At 37.3% G+C, this 16149-nt stretch overlaps 1 protein-coding gene across 13 annotated transcripts in view; it reads right to left on the reverse strand.

Annotated features, from left to right (window-relative positions):
- The window catches only part of Rim (Rab3 interacting molecule), a 164909-nt gene that overhangs the window by 109461 nt on the left and 39299 nt on the right, over positions 1-16149 (reverse strand). For all 13 annotated transcript variants that reach the window (XR_010518325.1, XR_010518328.1, XR_010518329.1 and 10 more), the window contains exon 4: positions 7006-7210. Coding sequence is in view for 1 of the 13 variants with exons in the window: in XM_065231116.1 (XP_065087188.1) it covers positions 7006-7210 (205 nt within the window). In the remaining 12 variants the exon portion in view is untranslated. The remainder of the gene's footprint in view (positions 1-7005; positions 7211-16149) is intronic.

Consider the following 16149-nt stretch of genomic DNA (forward strand, 5'->3'; position numbering starts at 1 on the left):
TAATAGAACCATTATTAATCTATTAGACGCAAAATTAAGCCATAGTGACAATGTTCACAGAGCCATTGAATTCATTTGTGAAAATTATAACATCTCGGTGGAAAAACGTAAACGTCTCGATGAAAAGATCCATAAAATCGTTACTAAAAACATCAACAAATGGCATGAAGCTAATCGCACGAAAGAGCGATTTGAGTCGTATTTTCGGAATTGCCTTGATGGAGAATTTGGCATCGAGGAATTCATCGAACAGGAGCAATGTGTTGCCTCAACCTCGGCCTCGGGAACAAAACGTGGCCGACCTTCAAAACCTTCCTTGGATTTGAGTGAAAGAGGAAAACGTCGCGTCATTGATAAAGAAGCAGTTGATCCAAAATTCGATACCATCGAGAAAGCTTTGTTATTTGCAAGACGGACCGCTTATAATCGAAAGGATTTTAGTTTAGTTAAAGTTATTGGGCATATTTTAAAAAACCAAAAAAGCTCTAAAACCATGCTGGCTCAACTAACTGATCAACGAGGAATGATGTCACCAGAAGAGGCTTTTAGTGTACTTATCGAGGCTGGATTGAGTAGATTTTAATACGAAGTAATACATAGTGAATCACCTTCAAGATTTCCACCTTACTATGTGATCGGAGCAGTGAAAAAAATATGCGCCCCTCCTAGTGAATTCATCGAAGAAAGTGCATTGAAAATAAGAGTGAAACTCCAGGCGCTGATGGAAATACAGTGAAACGAATCGTCCAAATAATTGATGCAGAGCTCAACGAGTATATGGATAGCAACGATCTAGTTTCTACGGAACTGGTTCTTCTATGTAGCGTCTATTTGTATGGACGATCCGTCCATACTGGATATTCGCAATATCATCAAGTGCTACCAGAAGGATGTCAGGACGATTCAGATGTATTTTCGTCCACTTTAACACCAATTCAGTTGTTCATGTACAATGATCGAAAGGAAATTATGTGGTTTAATCCCATGCCTCAAAGTATTCGATTTTGTAGGCCATTCATCCTTGAATTCATTAAAGAGAGTAAAGAAGTTATTCTGGCTACAAAACAGGATGTAGAAAAAGAAATGAGTGAACTAACGCCAGTGAAAATTGAACTCTCAAACGACAAGTTTATACTTGTTGATTTTCATTTTGTCCTCAGTATGATAGACGGAAAAGTCTTAACTTATATCACTGGAAATTCGTCGATGCAGAATTGTCCAATATGTGGGGCAACACCAAATGTAATGAATGATGCAGAGAAATTCGAGGAAGGATTTATATCAAACGAAGAAGCCTTGCATTACGGCATATCTCCACTTCATGCTTGGATAAGATTTTTCGAATGCCTTTTGCATATTGCATAAAGAATGGATATCAAAAAATGGAAGATAACGAAACCGTTCAAAGAACTATAACAAAGAAAAAAACATGTGACGACACAGCTTTACGAAAAATTTGGAGTAAGAGTAGATCAACCACGATCGGGTGGAGCAGGTACCAGTACTACAGGAAACGTTTGTCGAAGAGCATTTGGAAATCCCAAGCTTTTAAGCTCCGTCCTGAACATTGATGAAGAATTAATTTTCAGATTCCGGAATATATTAATTGCTTTTAACTGCCAAGAGCCAATAAACCCGGAAAAATTTGATGCATATTGCAAGGAAAAATAAAGGCTCTATCTTAAATTGTATGATTGGTACAAAATTCCTGCAACCGTGCTTAAAGTTCTCGCTCATGCCGGAGAAATAATCATACATTCACCAGCACCACTTGGTTCATTAGCGGAAGAGGCAGCAGAAAGTCAACATAAACAATTGAAAAAATATCGAACCCATCATGCAAGAAAACGATCAAGAGTAGAAAATTTACATGATGTCTTTATTCGTGCCATTAATGAATCGGACCCACTGATCAGTTCCATTTGGATGGCAAAAAGACGACCGAAAAAAGTATCCCTGGATTATCCCGACATCGTGAAAAGATTCATGATACTTGAAAATTCTGTAAGTGATTCAGTAGTCGATACTAATAACTTCAATGCCTTGGAGGAACTTATGAAAGCAGTCGATGAAATTGAAGAAGAATTTGTTCATGATGATATTGTAACAGAGGAATAAAAAGAAATTCGTTGAAACATATTTGATTTTGATTATTGTATCATGGCTTTTTGTGTTTTTTTTTTACAGAAGATTTGTTGAAAAAAATAAACATATTTCCAAAAAAAAAGGTTTTTTTTTAATTTTTTAAGGTGTTCCCCCCAATAAAACCATGGTAGGTTGTCTTTGTTCAATAGATTTTATTCTCTGAAAACAAGCTTGAAACTGTAACCGTTATAAAATCGTAAAAATTAAATTTTAATTAATCAAAAGTTAGGCCCTTTTCAAAAGTTGGTCGTGAAAATGTTGAAAAGTGATAACGCACACCTTATATTGATGAAACAAAGCAAGAAATAGCAGAAATTGTGAAAAAATTATAGAAATATTTTTGACCGCCTGGTTGTATGAAAATGCCCCATAGTGCGTTGTAGCCCGTCGCACTGTCTTATGGCTACTGCCGCGTCGTCTACACAGATCCTGCACTTGCACTGCACGTTGCACCGCTGCACTAGGCAGCCTGGAAGAGAAAATACCGACAGAAGATTGGCCCACTCCAGGCCACGGTCCGGGATGCGCGGATCTTGGAGTTTCGCGACTAGTCGTCCGAGTGGCACGGTCGCTGCCGTACTGGACTGCCAAGGAATTAGATCTGGAAATAAAGGCCCTCTGTCGAGGTGACACAACGTTGACCTATCGTTCCATATATGTAGTGGCCTGATCTTTCGAAGGCCTTTGTACCTCCACGTTGTGAACTGGAAGATCGTGACTCGTCGTTCTGTCGATGGCTGCGGTAGACGATCAGCACTGTAAGGTTAGAGTCTACAATCAACCCAGGTCTCAATGAGCAGTTCAGGTTACCTTTTGGCTGGTTTATGTCGGTTTGTCGTCTATCTGTAGTACCCCGACGGAGTCCAGTTGTATGTTTCGTGGTGCGGCTCTGTATCTGCGACAAACTGTTTGGGTCAATTGTACAGATACCTCCTTATGCTTTAGGCACGTGATACTCAAGGCCAATGGCACATCCCTTTTGGGGAAAGTAAAGGGTGATACGGTCAAAATTTGGTCAATATCAACTTGACGTATTTCTTTCAATTTTGCATTTAAAAAACCTGAACACCCCTCATTTTGAAGGTGTGTGTGTGTGTAGAATGTTGCTCCTATTTTGATTTTTGAATTCACTCTTCAGTTGTCAAAATGCCGTCCAAGCAAGAAGAGCAGCGTATCAAAATTTTGCTCGCGCATCGCGAAAATCCGAGCTACTCGCACGCAAAGTTGGCAAAATCGCTAAAAGTTGCCAAATCAACCGTTACAAATGTAATTAAAGTGTTTGGGGAACGTTTGTCGACAGCCAGGAAGTCTGGATCGGGGGGAAATCGAAAACCGGAAGCCGCTGAGACGACAAAGAGAGTTGCCGGTAGTTTCAAGCGAAACCCTAACCTCTCTCTCCGAGATGCCGCAAATAAGCTGGGTGTATCGTCTACAACCGTGCATCGAGCCAAAAAACGAGCCGGACTATCGACTTACAAGAAGGTAGTGACTCCAAATCGCGATGATAAACAAAATACGACGGCCAAAGCGCGATCCCGGAGGCTGTACACGACGATGCTGACGAAGTTTGACTGCGTGGTAATGGACGACGAAACCTACGTCAAAGCCGACTACAAGCAGCTTCCGGGACAGGAGTTTTATACGGCAAAAGGAAGGGGAAAGGTAGCAGATGTTTTCAAGCACATGAAACTGTCAAAGTTCGCAAAGAAATATCTGGTTTGGCAAGCCATCTGTACCTGTGGCTTGAAAAGCAGCATTTTCATAGCTTTCGGGACTGTCAACCAAGAAATTTACGTGAAAGAGTGTTCGAATAAACGTCTGCTGCCTTTCCTGAAGAAACACGGTTGTTCCGTACTGTTTTGGCCGGATTTGGCATCTTGCCATTACGGTAAAAAGGCCATGGAGTGGTACGCCGCCAACAACGTGCAGGTGGTTCCCAAGGACAAGAACCCTCCCAACACGCCAGAGCTCCGCCCAATTGAGAAATACTGGGCTATTGTCAAGCGGAACCTAAAGAAGACCAAAAAAACTGCTAAGGGCGAGCAGCAGTTCAAGGCAAACTGGCTTTCTGCGGCGAAGAAGGTGGACAAGGTGGCTGTACAAAATCTGATGGCAGGGGTCAAGCGTAAGGCCCGGCAATTCGGATTTGAAAAAGCGGAAGCCTAAGTGAATATTTTTCCTGAATTTTATACTAATTGAACTTGAAAAAGAAATTTAATTTAATTTTTTAAATAAACGATTTCACCGATTTACACGCGTTTTCCCTTGACCAAATTTTGACCGTATCACCCTTTAATGGATTAATACTCAGTATGTAGCGCCAATCACAGCTTTTTACCTCCAATTAACTATATGTCATGCGAGTGTTGATCACCGGGTAAAATGTTTGTGCAGCTGCCTCACTGTTAGCAATATTGTGGGTACTTTTTGCTAATTTATCCACTTCAAGGCACTGAACACATGCGGATGCTAGCTACCGTCGAACACAATTGCCGTCCCATTGTTCACTTTCTGTGGTTGTTTAGTTTGTGAGACTATGCGAGAGTGAATTCAATGCATGCTTAGAGACATCGTGCGAGAGGAACGATTATAGATGTTGCATTTTTGATGTGGTTTTATTTTATAGCTGATTCATAAGGTAACATGGATAATTGTTGGCGAATTTTTTGTCGGCAGAATCTCGAAAAGTGTAACAACATTTCAATTCAAGATCAGAAAACATTAAGTTACATCGATCGGGAAAAAATACAAGCTACCTCTGAATTTTCTTCCAACTTCTTCGGGATTTTTCTTTACGACTAGTCTTCAGTTTATTTTGACCCAGAAGATATTTCTAAATTCTGCCAAAAGAATCTTCTGATTTTTCTGATTCATCTGATTTTATCGGAAGCCTCTCTATAAATTCCTTCTGGCTTCCACGATAACTTCTTTTGACTTCCGCTGGAAGGTTCATCCAACTTCTTCAGCAAGTTTTTTTTTTAAACTTTTATTGGAAGTTTCTATTCAATAGTTTTTAACTATTCCAGAAGTTTTATCGACTTTCCTGGAAGCTTTATCCGGAAGTTGGGAGCCTCATAAAGCCTACTCAGTGAAGGCACGTTATTACAAAGTCGGTAGTGGCGAGTTCGATTCCCGGTTTTGTCCACGAAATCTTCCCGATTAGAAATATTCTCGACTTCCCTAAGTATTATTGTGCTTGCCATTGGATGGCATAGAAATCTCTTAATAAATAACTGTGGAAGTGCTTCAAGCACACTAAGTTGAGTGCAGGCGATATTCGTTTAAGAGCGCCAAAATCGGGTAGGAAAAGAAGGAAATTCCGGCCGAATTCCTTGATAGCATGTAAATGTATTCTGATTATTTGAGAATTTTATCCTGGCCTCCCCGTAAATTTTATCTGACTTCCCGCGGGACAACATTGTCTGACTTCTTCTGGGAAATTCTTCCGATTTCTCTTAGAAGTTCATCAGATTCCTCCGGAAGTTTCTTCAAACTTTAGCATTAGAAATTTCTTTTGGCTTCACTGGTAAATTTCTTGTAACTTTCACCAAATAATCCTTTTAAAATTTTAAGGTGTGGAAATGCTATCAAATATCAACATGAAGCTTTAGTGTGATAATTTATAAGCTGGAGAAAGTTCTGAAGAGGGTAGGTTGATAGTTACGCTAGAGTACGGCAGTGCGAAAATTGCTTAGAAGTTGAAAATGAGCGAAGGGCCATTAATACAACACATTGTAGTTTCATTTTTATACCTGTGATCTTGACTTTTTACCTATGGGGTTAGATTTCGATAGGTTCTTTAGTGGGAATGACACTGATGAAGACTGCACATTGTAGTCGAAATACGTATCTGTCATGGATACCAAAATTATTTAAGTGGAGTTAAATTGAAGATAACCTTTTTTACTGTTTTATGAAAAGGCAATGAATGACGCAGAAAATCTACTTATATTCATCTAGAATTCTTTGACGTAATTGTCCTAACACAAGCAATGATTTTTTACAGTGTCTCGAATGCATTTTTCTCGTTTCTACTTTTCAAGATATTCTCAAAACATTCTTGTTGACATTTCAATGGAAATTTTACATGGCCCATTTCCTCATTACATCCTTCAAAATGTCCCACAGCTCATCGAAGAATGCATTTAAGGGTCAATTGACTTTGGTGAGATGTCGAAAAATTCAAACCCAGTATTTCAGATTGCAAAAAGCTCTACTGTCATTTAATTCCTTTAGCTATTTTTACATAAAATGATACGAAATTTTTGCAATCTGAAATAATGCGTCGAAAAAAAAACTACTTTTGACATTGGACCAAAATAAATTGAACCTTAAGATCTATTCATAATACCCAACATTTGAATACACTTTTCTCCGGAATCCATTGATGAATATGTACTTGTTCAACATTGAGAAATGGCTACCCCCGTTTTATTGAAATCACCCAGTATTGGTGGTGTAATATTTCATAGAATTTAATATCAAGCATTATTGTGCAGCATAATCATGAATCAATACAAAACACAGCCAAAGGAAAAGATGTTTTCCATCCTCCCAAATTGAGCCATTCAAGTCTATTGTCTATCGTGTGTTTTCATTTTAGACGCTTAATGGTGCTTTAATCTCACCGGCATAGGCGCCTGGCATTCTGGTGCCTGCTATTTAGAATGTACGTCTGCCTCTCAACAATAGTGAGGCAATCCGGTTGGTATTGTCTGTCTTTTATTTTTAATATTCATGCCGAAACAAAAAGAAATGCCATGATAAACGAAAACTAAGGAGCACTACGAGAGCCCTCTGCTATGCATAACTTCTTTCATCCCACCCATATTTAACCACAACTACCACCACAGGACTCACCTTATTGTTACGCAGTGTAACTTTGCCTCCGCATTTGGCACAACAACGGATGTTGCAATAATTGCAGATGTGTCCGATGCCATCCGCAAATTTGGTTTTGAGACAAATGTGACAAGTAGCGTCAAGCTCGACGCCGGCCTTTTTCTGCTGCTCCGATTTTTGTCTGATCGAATCGACGAGCGTCGCCACCTCGTCCTGCTTCCTCCTGAAAATATGAAAATACAATGGCAGAGAAAGGTTACTACTACTGTAAAACGTTAAAACTAAGTTATAACAAGTAGACAGGGCTAAGTTGGATCAATATAAGGCAGGGGAAATGTCTAAGTGCCGTAATGGCTTAAAATCTAAACACTTATGGCAGTAGGCTCCAACTCGGATTAACTTTTAATACCGACCTTGTTTGGTGGATCTGCAAAATGATTGCTTAGAGTCGTGTTAATTAACTCTGATGTCGACAATAAAGCAGCCGGACATCCTTGATCGGGATTTAATCCGAGGATAATACCGGTTGGAGCTTACCACCATTAGTTCACAAATCTTCAAACTTTGAAATGTTTATTATTGCTGCCAGGAATGTGAAGACTGTATCGAAAATAAGTTGTAAACAAAAATTTCCTTCCAATTCCGTACAAAATATTTTTCAATAAAAAAAAATCTTTGATTAGGTATGTGTGTGATAGCCTTCTTTGAAACTTAACAAAGAAAAGCAAAACAAAAATTATTCTTTAAGTGACTGGTATCATGTTAGATTTTATTCCTCTTATAATGTTTTAGATACTGCATTTTCATGTTTTTTGAACGCATCGTTACAGTATATTTTTGACTATTTTAAGGTTTTAGAATTCTTAATATCCTTTTGAAGATGCTCTTTAAAATTTCCATTCAATAGGTTGTAGTTGCGAACAAGTTGAATTGGGTTACTCTCGACGAAAATCTGAATTTCTCATTTTTTTCACCAAGAATAACGTTAAGAATTGATGCCAAATTAGGCTAAAACTATTTTAAATTGTTGTTTTTTCTTCACACCTTTTCCATGGATTTTAATTAAAGCCATTTAAATTTAATAATTCCAAAACGAAGCATTTCCGAGACTGTGTGTGTTCATCCAAGTTTCATATTACAATGAGGACCATCTATTGACCGAATCAGATATAGGATGGTTTTTTACCCGTATTCTTTTATTCGGATTCCAAGATCCTTGAGATTCAGTTGATAGAATGATGACCAAATATGTTATACTTTTCAGCAAACAAACGGCGTACAAGTATCCAGAAAAAACATCCATGAATAAGGATTCCTCACTGTAGTTCGAAAATCATGCGCATAGAAGTCGTTCTGCATAGCTTTTCAAATCCAAGTTCCAGGTTTAGTCCAAATTGTGCAATTTTAGAATTTTTGACAACCAAATGAATAGTTTTGTTCCGTTTCCTATACATTTTCCCTCGTGGTGTGCATCAGCAGAGAACACTTAAAAGTATCAGGTCTTTACCAATCGTTGCCAGCGGTATATAATTCGTGCCTGGCGGCCTTCCAACTGGATCTGGAATGCTGAGCTCCATCGTCGATGTCATCAGAAGCCGATATCGACAGAAATTCGAGAACGTAAGTGGATGTGGACCGACCTCATACTACAAAGGGGAGGAAATGAAACATGCATGCAAGCGCTTGATTGGAACCCGACAGGACATCGCAGCTGAGGCAGACCCTGGGACTCATGGCTCAAGCCTCAACATGGATATAATAGAAATCGTCAGAAATCTGAACTGGGCCCAGGTCAGGACAAAAGCGACCAGCCGCCCAGGATGAAAATCTTTCAGGAAACATGAGTGAGTGATGCATTTTCCCATCCAAAATTTAAAGTTAATTTAGCAAATCCAGACCTTAACCAAATTCAATCAAATTTCGCACAGTCGTTGGGGACCTCAATACAGATCGAATAAAAACAGTGAGGAACAGGGTATTTAACTCCGCCATATAAACTTGTCCCATCCTAATGTTAACCTTAACAAAATTAAACAACTCTTTCGAAGGCGTCAAAGTTCTAATGTTTTCGAGTTATTGTAATATAATGTATAATTAATGTAATATAATTTTCTTATGTAAATTCACATAGAACACAGCAATGAAGAGCTTTTGCCAAGGAATGAACTTTCACAGTAGGTCAGGAATGCAATCTAGCGGGACATAATTAATAACTCCGAAAGGAAGCATTTCCGTGGTTTGATACTTTTTTCATTAAAATAATGACCATCTATTGACATAAACAGCTAGTTCCAAAGATTAAACAAAGTTAACAAAGGCAGCAAAAAATAAATAATATAATCTGTCAGGAAACACAGTTTTAAAATTGTGATTGTGGCTTGATTGCCTTTTTAAGATATAGATGCTGTTTACACACATCTCGGGATCGAATATGTCAACATTCTGGGAGATTAGAGCTCTCCAAATAGATAATTATGTTTTCATACTCCCATCTCTGAATTAAGTTCGTCTAATCTTCGTAGGACCAAGTCTCCCCTCACTGAGTTTTCAATTTCAATTCAAACTGAACAAAAGATTAAAAGAAACAGCACCAATTCAATGATTATAACTGATTTACCTTATTCAAAGCTTATTTATTTATTTATTTATTTATTTGTCGTCAATCAGTGTAGACCGTTTTACAATAGTGCTGTTGCCTTACATGCTATTTTAAAACATACGTTTTATTTGAAATTGTCAGCAAATGTAGACTGCATATACAAATATCTAAAAAATAAAAATTGTTTTAAACTTAACGAGATGAAATCATAGCAGTTAGTGTTCTCCTTACTGTATCTTTAGACATCGTTAGATCTATATGCTCACAATAATTATTATACACTCTCATCATTCTATTAATTGGTCCATTTTTACCATAATTCGTTCTGTGAGGTGACAGTTGAAATACATTTCGAGTTCTTAACATGCGTGATGGTACGTAAAAATTTAATCTTGCTAATATTTTTTCTGAATTTACGCGTTGTGAGATAATATCATTGACAAAGAAAATCATGGAAATTTCTCTTCGTTTCTTAAGTGTTTCAATGTTTATCAACATGCAACGGGACTCATAAGAAGGAAGGGGAAAAGAGGTCCAGCCTAGTTTCCTAAGAGCAAATAACAAAAACTGTTTTTGAACTGATTCCATACGATTTATATAAGTTTCATGGTATGGAGCCCAAACCACACTGCAGTATTCGAGAATTGGTCTCACGTAAGCTATATAAAGTGTATATGGGTCTTTAAAATGATAACTAAATCTTTTTATGAATCCCAACATATTATTTGCTTTGTGAATTGTGGTATTCACATGATCTACAAATGTCAACTTCGAGTCAAGAATTACTCCTAAGTCCCTAATTTTATCGCACCTTACAACCAGCTGGTTTCCTAGAGTACATGTAAAATCTAGAGTAGTGTTTTTTCTGGAATATCCCAAGCAACACGGCTTGTCATAAAGAAGTTGAAAATACTTTGTAATGACTAACGCAAAGAATCACTAATACTTTAATATACATCATTTAATACATTTATACAACCTAAAAAGCGCAAGACGCGGAGCTTATACAACTAAAAACTGGTCTTATAACATGTTTTGGAAACATCATAAAAACCAGCGACAAAAAAAAAACAATAAAAAAAAACTTGAGCATGGGATTCGATCACTGGTACTTGGCGTGGCATACTTGTTACTACCTAACTAGACCAACACCGCTTGTTGAAAGGTTTGTTATAAGTATCTATCATGTTCTTGCCAATGGCATGAAAATTATTTTCTCGTTCATCACGCCTTCGATCCGTCATGAAGACTTTTTGTTAGTAGCGAAGCGTACATCTAATTGCCAGAATGTTATTTAAACGTATTTTCAACTCCTTATAAGACAACCTGCACATTTTCAGTTGTATTAATTTATGAGATGTCATAAAAAAGTATTTTCAACTTTCTTTATAACAAACCTCCGAATACCTCATAAGAAACTGTCAATCACTGCATGAAGAGACAGTCCGGCTCAAAGGCACCGTCAATGTTTACGTCAATCTGGATTGATTTTGTATACGACAAGTTTTATAGTGGTATTCAAACAGTAAGATGCACGTTCAAATAACATTTTAAGATAAAAGCAAAAGAAAACTATTTTGGAAAATGTTGAATCAAAGAAGTATGAAGAAAACATCTTTAAACCTCATATATAACGTGGGATGTTTTCTGCATCTCTTATAATACATTTATACAACAAGCCGTTCTAATTCTTTTTCAAAAAGATGTTTTATGTGTTACTTGGGATGATATAATATTGCATTTTTTAACATTAATATCCAGCAGACTTTTAACGCACCAGTTGTAGAAAACATCAATTTCATTTTTAAAATGTAGCAAATCAGAATTGTCAAAGATTTCCATGTACAGTTTCATATCGTCAGCATAGGGTATACGTCCCTAACCTCGGTCTAATATGCAGCCATCGATTACGTTTTTAATCATAACTCATCAATGAATTTACCTGCAAACGATATTCTACTGCTAAATGGTATGCTTAGATATGCTTATCATGTCGTTTGCTATCAGAAACCACGAAAAGTTGAAAAACTTACTTTTTTTAAGACAATAACTCACGAGGGAAATGTATGTAATATGGGTCTATTGTCCCCAAATTGGGTCTATTTATGGATGCAACTTCGTCCTATCTTGTTTGATCCTCAAAAAAACGCTCTTGGTAACGTTTTCTGATGTATTTTTTTTTATCACTATCACTGTTAACTTAATGCTCTTCATTCCTCAAAACATTTCTTAGAGAAAATTTTACGAAAACTACATTAAATCACTCAATTTAAAAATTAAAAATTAAAAATTTCGCTTATCGTCTTTTGACCGCAGAATATCTAAATCAGAACATTGTGATGTTCATTATACAGGTTTGGCAGAAAAAATCTCCCTTCCTGTTCGTTCCTTATCATCCAAATGCAAAACAACATTGTTGACGTTACTCTTATTGCTATATGCTGTCAAATGAATTTCATGGGCCATAGTTAGGAACATAGAAAAGAAATGTGTCCCTAAAGTTGGGTCCATGTTTTACTTGTGAAAACGTTGTTAAACAATTAAAATAAACATAAAATATTCAAACAGCAACTGTAAGTTTTACGTCTAGTGTGTATTATCAGGTAATTCCAATCAATAAATGCCATAATCAGGCCATTTGATGATCGTCAGTCAACCTTCCCATCTTAACCTTATAAGTCATGGCGGCTAAAAACTCCGAACATTGTGATATTCTCAACCAGTTTTATTACTTACGAGAGCTGAAAATGTATTGAAATGTTGTGATATAAATTGATTTGTGTGTGGTACACATTTATCAACCATCAGTGATCAATATTTTCCTTATTTTTTGTGTAATATTCCTTAATTAATTATTTATTTGCGTGATAGGCCGAATGAAAGGACTAGACCCACATTACATACCGTAACCCTATATGAGCACATTTAAACGATTTAACACAAACTTCACGTCATCCACAAATAAAATAAATAATAAAGGACCTAAATGAGATCCCTGTGGAACTCCCGAGGTAACATTAACTGGCGAAGATATTTTTCCTTTAAAGCGGACCATCTGTGTTCTTTCTGTCAAGTATGATCCAATCCATTTTAAAAGTGTACTTGTCATACCTAAACGTTTTAATTTAAAAAGAAGTAAGGGAATGTCTACTCTGTCAAAGGCCTTACTAAAGTCAGTGTATAAGGTTTCAACGGTATTACCTCTATCCATTGCTTCAATAGAAAAGTTTACAAATTCCAACAGATTAGTAGACGTTGACCGACCTTTAAAAAAACCATGTTGATTATTTGAAATGCGATGCTTAACCTGGTTAAATATTTTCTGGTTAACAATTGCTTCAAACATTTTAGGAATGCATGACATAATTGCAATACCTCTATAGTTTTTAATATCTGACCGTTTGCCAGATTTAAATATTGGAACTAAAAATGATTTCTTCCAAATTTTTGGAAAATCACCTGTTTTGAGAGATAAATTGTAAAGCCAAAACAATGGTTTAACAAAACTTGTTGCTATTTTTTTCAATAAAAATGGAGGTATTTCATCAGGACCAGGTCCTTTGCCAGCATCGAGACTTTCAAAAGTCATAAAAATTTCTTTAACAGTGATATTTTTAACTCATACGTCATTTTCCCCTTCATGTAGGTAAGAAAAATAGTTCAAATCGAGAGCATTACTGGATTTCTTATATGTGTTTTGGAAAAAACGAGCAAATAGGTTACAAATATCCAAAACACTCTTCAAACTGCATGCGTGATGGGAATGTACATGACTTCATTTTTTCGTTCGCGAAGTTAAAGAACGTTTTGGGATCTGATTTTATATTGTTCTCTACTCTTGAATTGTAATTCTCATATGCTGACAATATTTCTGCCTCAAGTGCTCCGCAAATTTCAACGTATTTTTCTAAATTTTGTGACGTTTTAAACTTTTTATACGCCTTGTGTGCTTTTTGCTTCCTGTTTTTAATATTTCTGATTTCTTGTGTATACCACACAGGATATTTGGTGCTGTTCACTATTCTCTTTTGTCTTTTAGGAACGAATTCTTCAATAATATTGTATAAGTTAGTATAAAATATGTCAACAGCCTTGTCCATGTTGTTTTCATCTTTTAAAAGGTTTTGCCAACTTATGTTATTCAGTCTGTTGTTAAATTCAGGAACATTTGCATTTTTAAAATCATAAACTAATTCAAAATCAACAACGCTTGGGCGTGACCGATGCGAGTCTGTGAACACTGAGTATTCAATAGCCGTATGAAATTTTTCATTCTTCCATAATGGAACTGCTGCTTCTACAATACAAAAATCTTCTGTACAATTAGTAAACATAAGATCCAAATAGGAATTGAGCTGGTTACGAACATGGTTAATTTGATGAAGTCCCAAGTGGCTGCTTTTATCAAAGATGAATTGCAAAGTATCGTTTTCTCCTACAATTGGTAACAACAGAGAATCATTATCACTATCCTGTATAAAATTAACAGTATTCTGGTTAAAATCTCCATAAATATGAATTTTGGTTCTTGGATCTTCTCTTTGAATTTTCAGTTCTGCAGCAGTGAAAAACTTTTCGTAAGCTGGTTTTTTGGAAAAGTGTGGAGGAAAGTAGACAGAAGCGAAAAGATGTTCTTCGCCGTTTATTAAAATTTTAACCCACACATCTTCAAATTCTTTTTGGCTTTCACTAACAATTTGTTCAGCTTGAAATGTAGCATTCACAGCAATAAGTACACCACCACCTGATTTTTTACCTGATAATGATAAATCGCGGTCACATCGAAAAACACAATATTTACTACCAAAGACCTCTTCGCTATTAATGCTATCAGACCAACTAGTTTCTGTTCCAATTATTATATCATATGTGCATCCGCTTATTTTATTTTGAATTTCATTTATTTTATACGCACTACGCATACGGTTAAAATTTTGGCAATAGACTGTAGTTTCACTTAAAAAAGAGCAACTTGATAAACTAGCGACATGGTCACTTACGTCGTGCTGGTCAGGGGGTGAAGTGGCTGCATCCTGTCCGAAATCCCTCAAGTTATGTGAGATGCCATGATCCTCGGGCTCAGCTATGTTGTCATATTCTACCTCAGGTGAGTGCGTCAGTGGTGCCGAAAACACGCATGTCTACATGTGCACGGCTGACACGATGTAGAGGAAGAATTCCCCGGAGCCATACCATGTGAATTCTGAAGACCGCTTACTGGGTACGGGTTTATAGTTTCCCTTTTTTCAAACTGCATCGTAGGTTGATAATTAACCGGTGGTTTGTTGAAGACATTTTTTGCTGCTGAAAGCAGCTCTCGATCAGGTGGAAGAAAACGGGGGTTGCCATGATTTCTGATGTGGGACTGGTAGGAACTGTTGTTTTTGTTATTGCTATTAATGTTATCCTGTTCGTTATGTCGAATGATGCTCCGGTGACCGAAAATATTGCTGTGATTGGTACTGTAACCGTTGTCGGAATTCATGTTTCGATGATTACGATGCTTTAAACTGTTGCTGTGTATGTTGTTCCTTACGTTAGAATAATTTCGTGCTGTATTTTGTTTCCTTTTCCTTCTAGCTTTTTCAGCATGTTTTTGTTGATTTAGCCGTCGTGATTTTCGCGCGTCGTAATCTGACCAGTCTGCCTTCCAGACCCTCCTCATGCCCAAAAGACGCCACCCTGAGTCATCAACGTTTTGCTCATTGTTTAACTCTTCCAGCAAACTGGGGAGAGGGTCAGGTGATGGTGATATCACTTCGTATGGGGAGTCTGGCATATTAAGTGTGACACAGTTAATTTGGGTTTCGATGTTGCCAATACCAGCCGATAACGATTTCAGCTCATCTAATACAATACCTAACCCTAGTATAGGGTTTTGTTGCATTGCAACAGTAGAGCACAGGTCAGAAGTTATATTGCTGATATTTTTCAGCTCGTCCTTGAGAAAGTTAAGGTCTTCGGAAATTCCTGCTGTCATTGTTGGCATTGAATTTGCAAAATTTTCTTGTGAAGCTTTCATCGCTATGTCAAAAAGCGAGGTAATGTGGTTTTTAATAGCACTAACGTTGTCAGTAGAACCACTGCTTCCAGTTGCCGTCAGCTGTTTTTTTTATATCGACGAGTAAAGCATCGAGTCGGTCGATCGCTTCATGGACAATGTCAGCATTATTTGGGTGAACCGTGGAGCGATGAGTCACCTCCGTGTTTTTGTTGACTTGGTCGACCAGCCGCGCTTGTTGCTCCACAAGCGCGTTGAACTCAAAACTAGCCGTTATCATAGTTTGGCATGAGCTACAGCATGGTAATACATAAGACAAAATGTTGATTGTCTTGTCTCTCTCGCGAATTGAGCTCCTCTGAACAGGCACAGGTACAGATAATCCTAGGCAGGCTGCGTGGAATTGACGCGGGCATCCAGCACATTTCCACATGCCGGAGTCAGTGGAAGAATCCACAGCACAAATTTCACAGCTCATTTTAACGGCGTACAACAACAAAAGTTAAAAAAAAAACACACACACACGCAAAACGGCACCCGCACGCAAAAAAAATAAAATAAA

Source organism: Ochlerotatus camptorhynchus, unplaced genomic scaffold (assembly GCF_037179485.1).
Source record: "Ochlerotatus camptorhynchus isolate MF236.1 unplaced genomic scaffold, CSIRO-AGI_Acam_v1.1 ptg000342l, whole genome shotgun sequence".
Lineage (NCBI taxonomy): Eukaryota > Metazoa > Arthropoda > Insecta > Diptera > Culicidae > Ochlerotatus > Ochlerotatus camptorhynchus.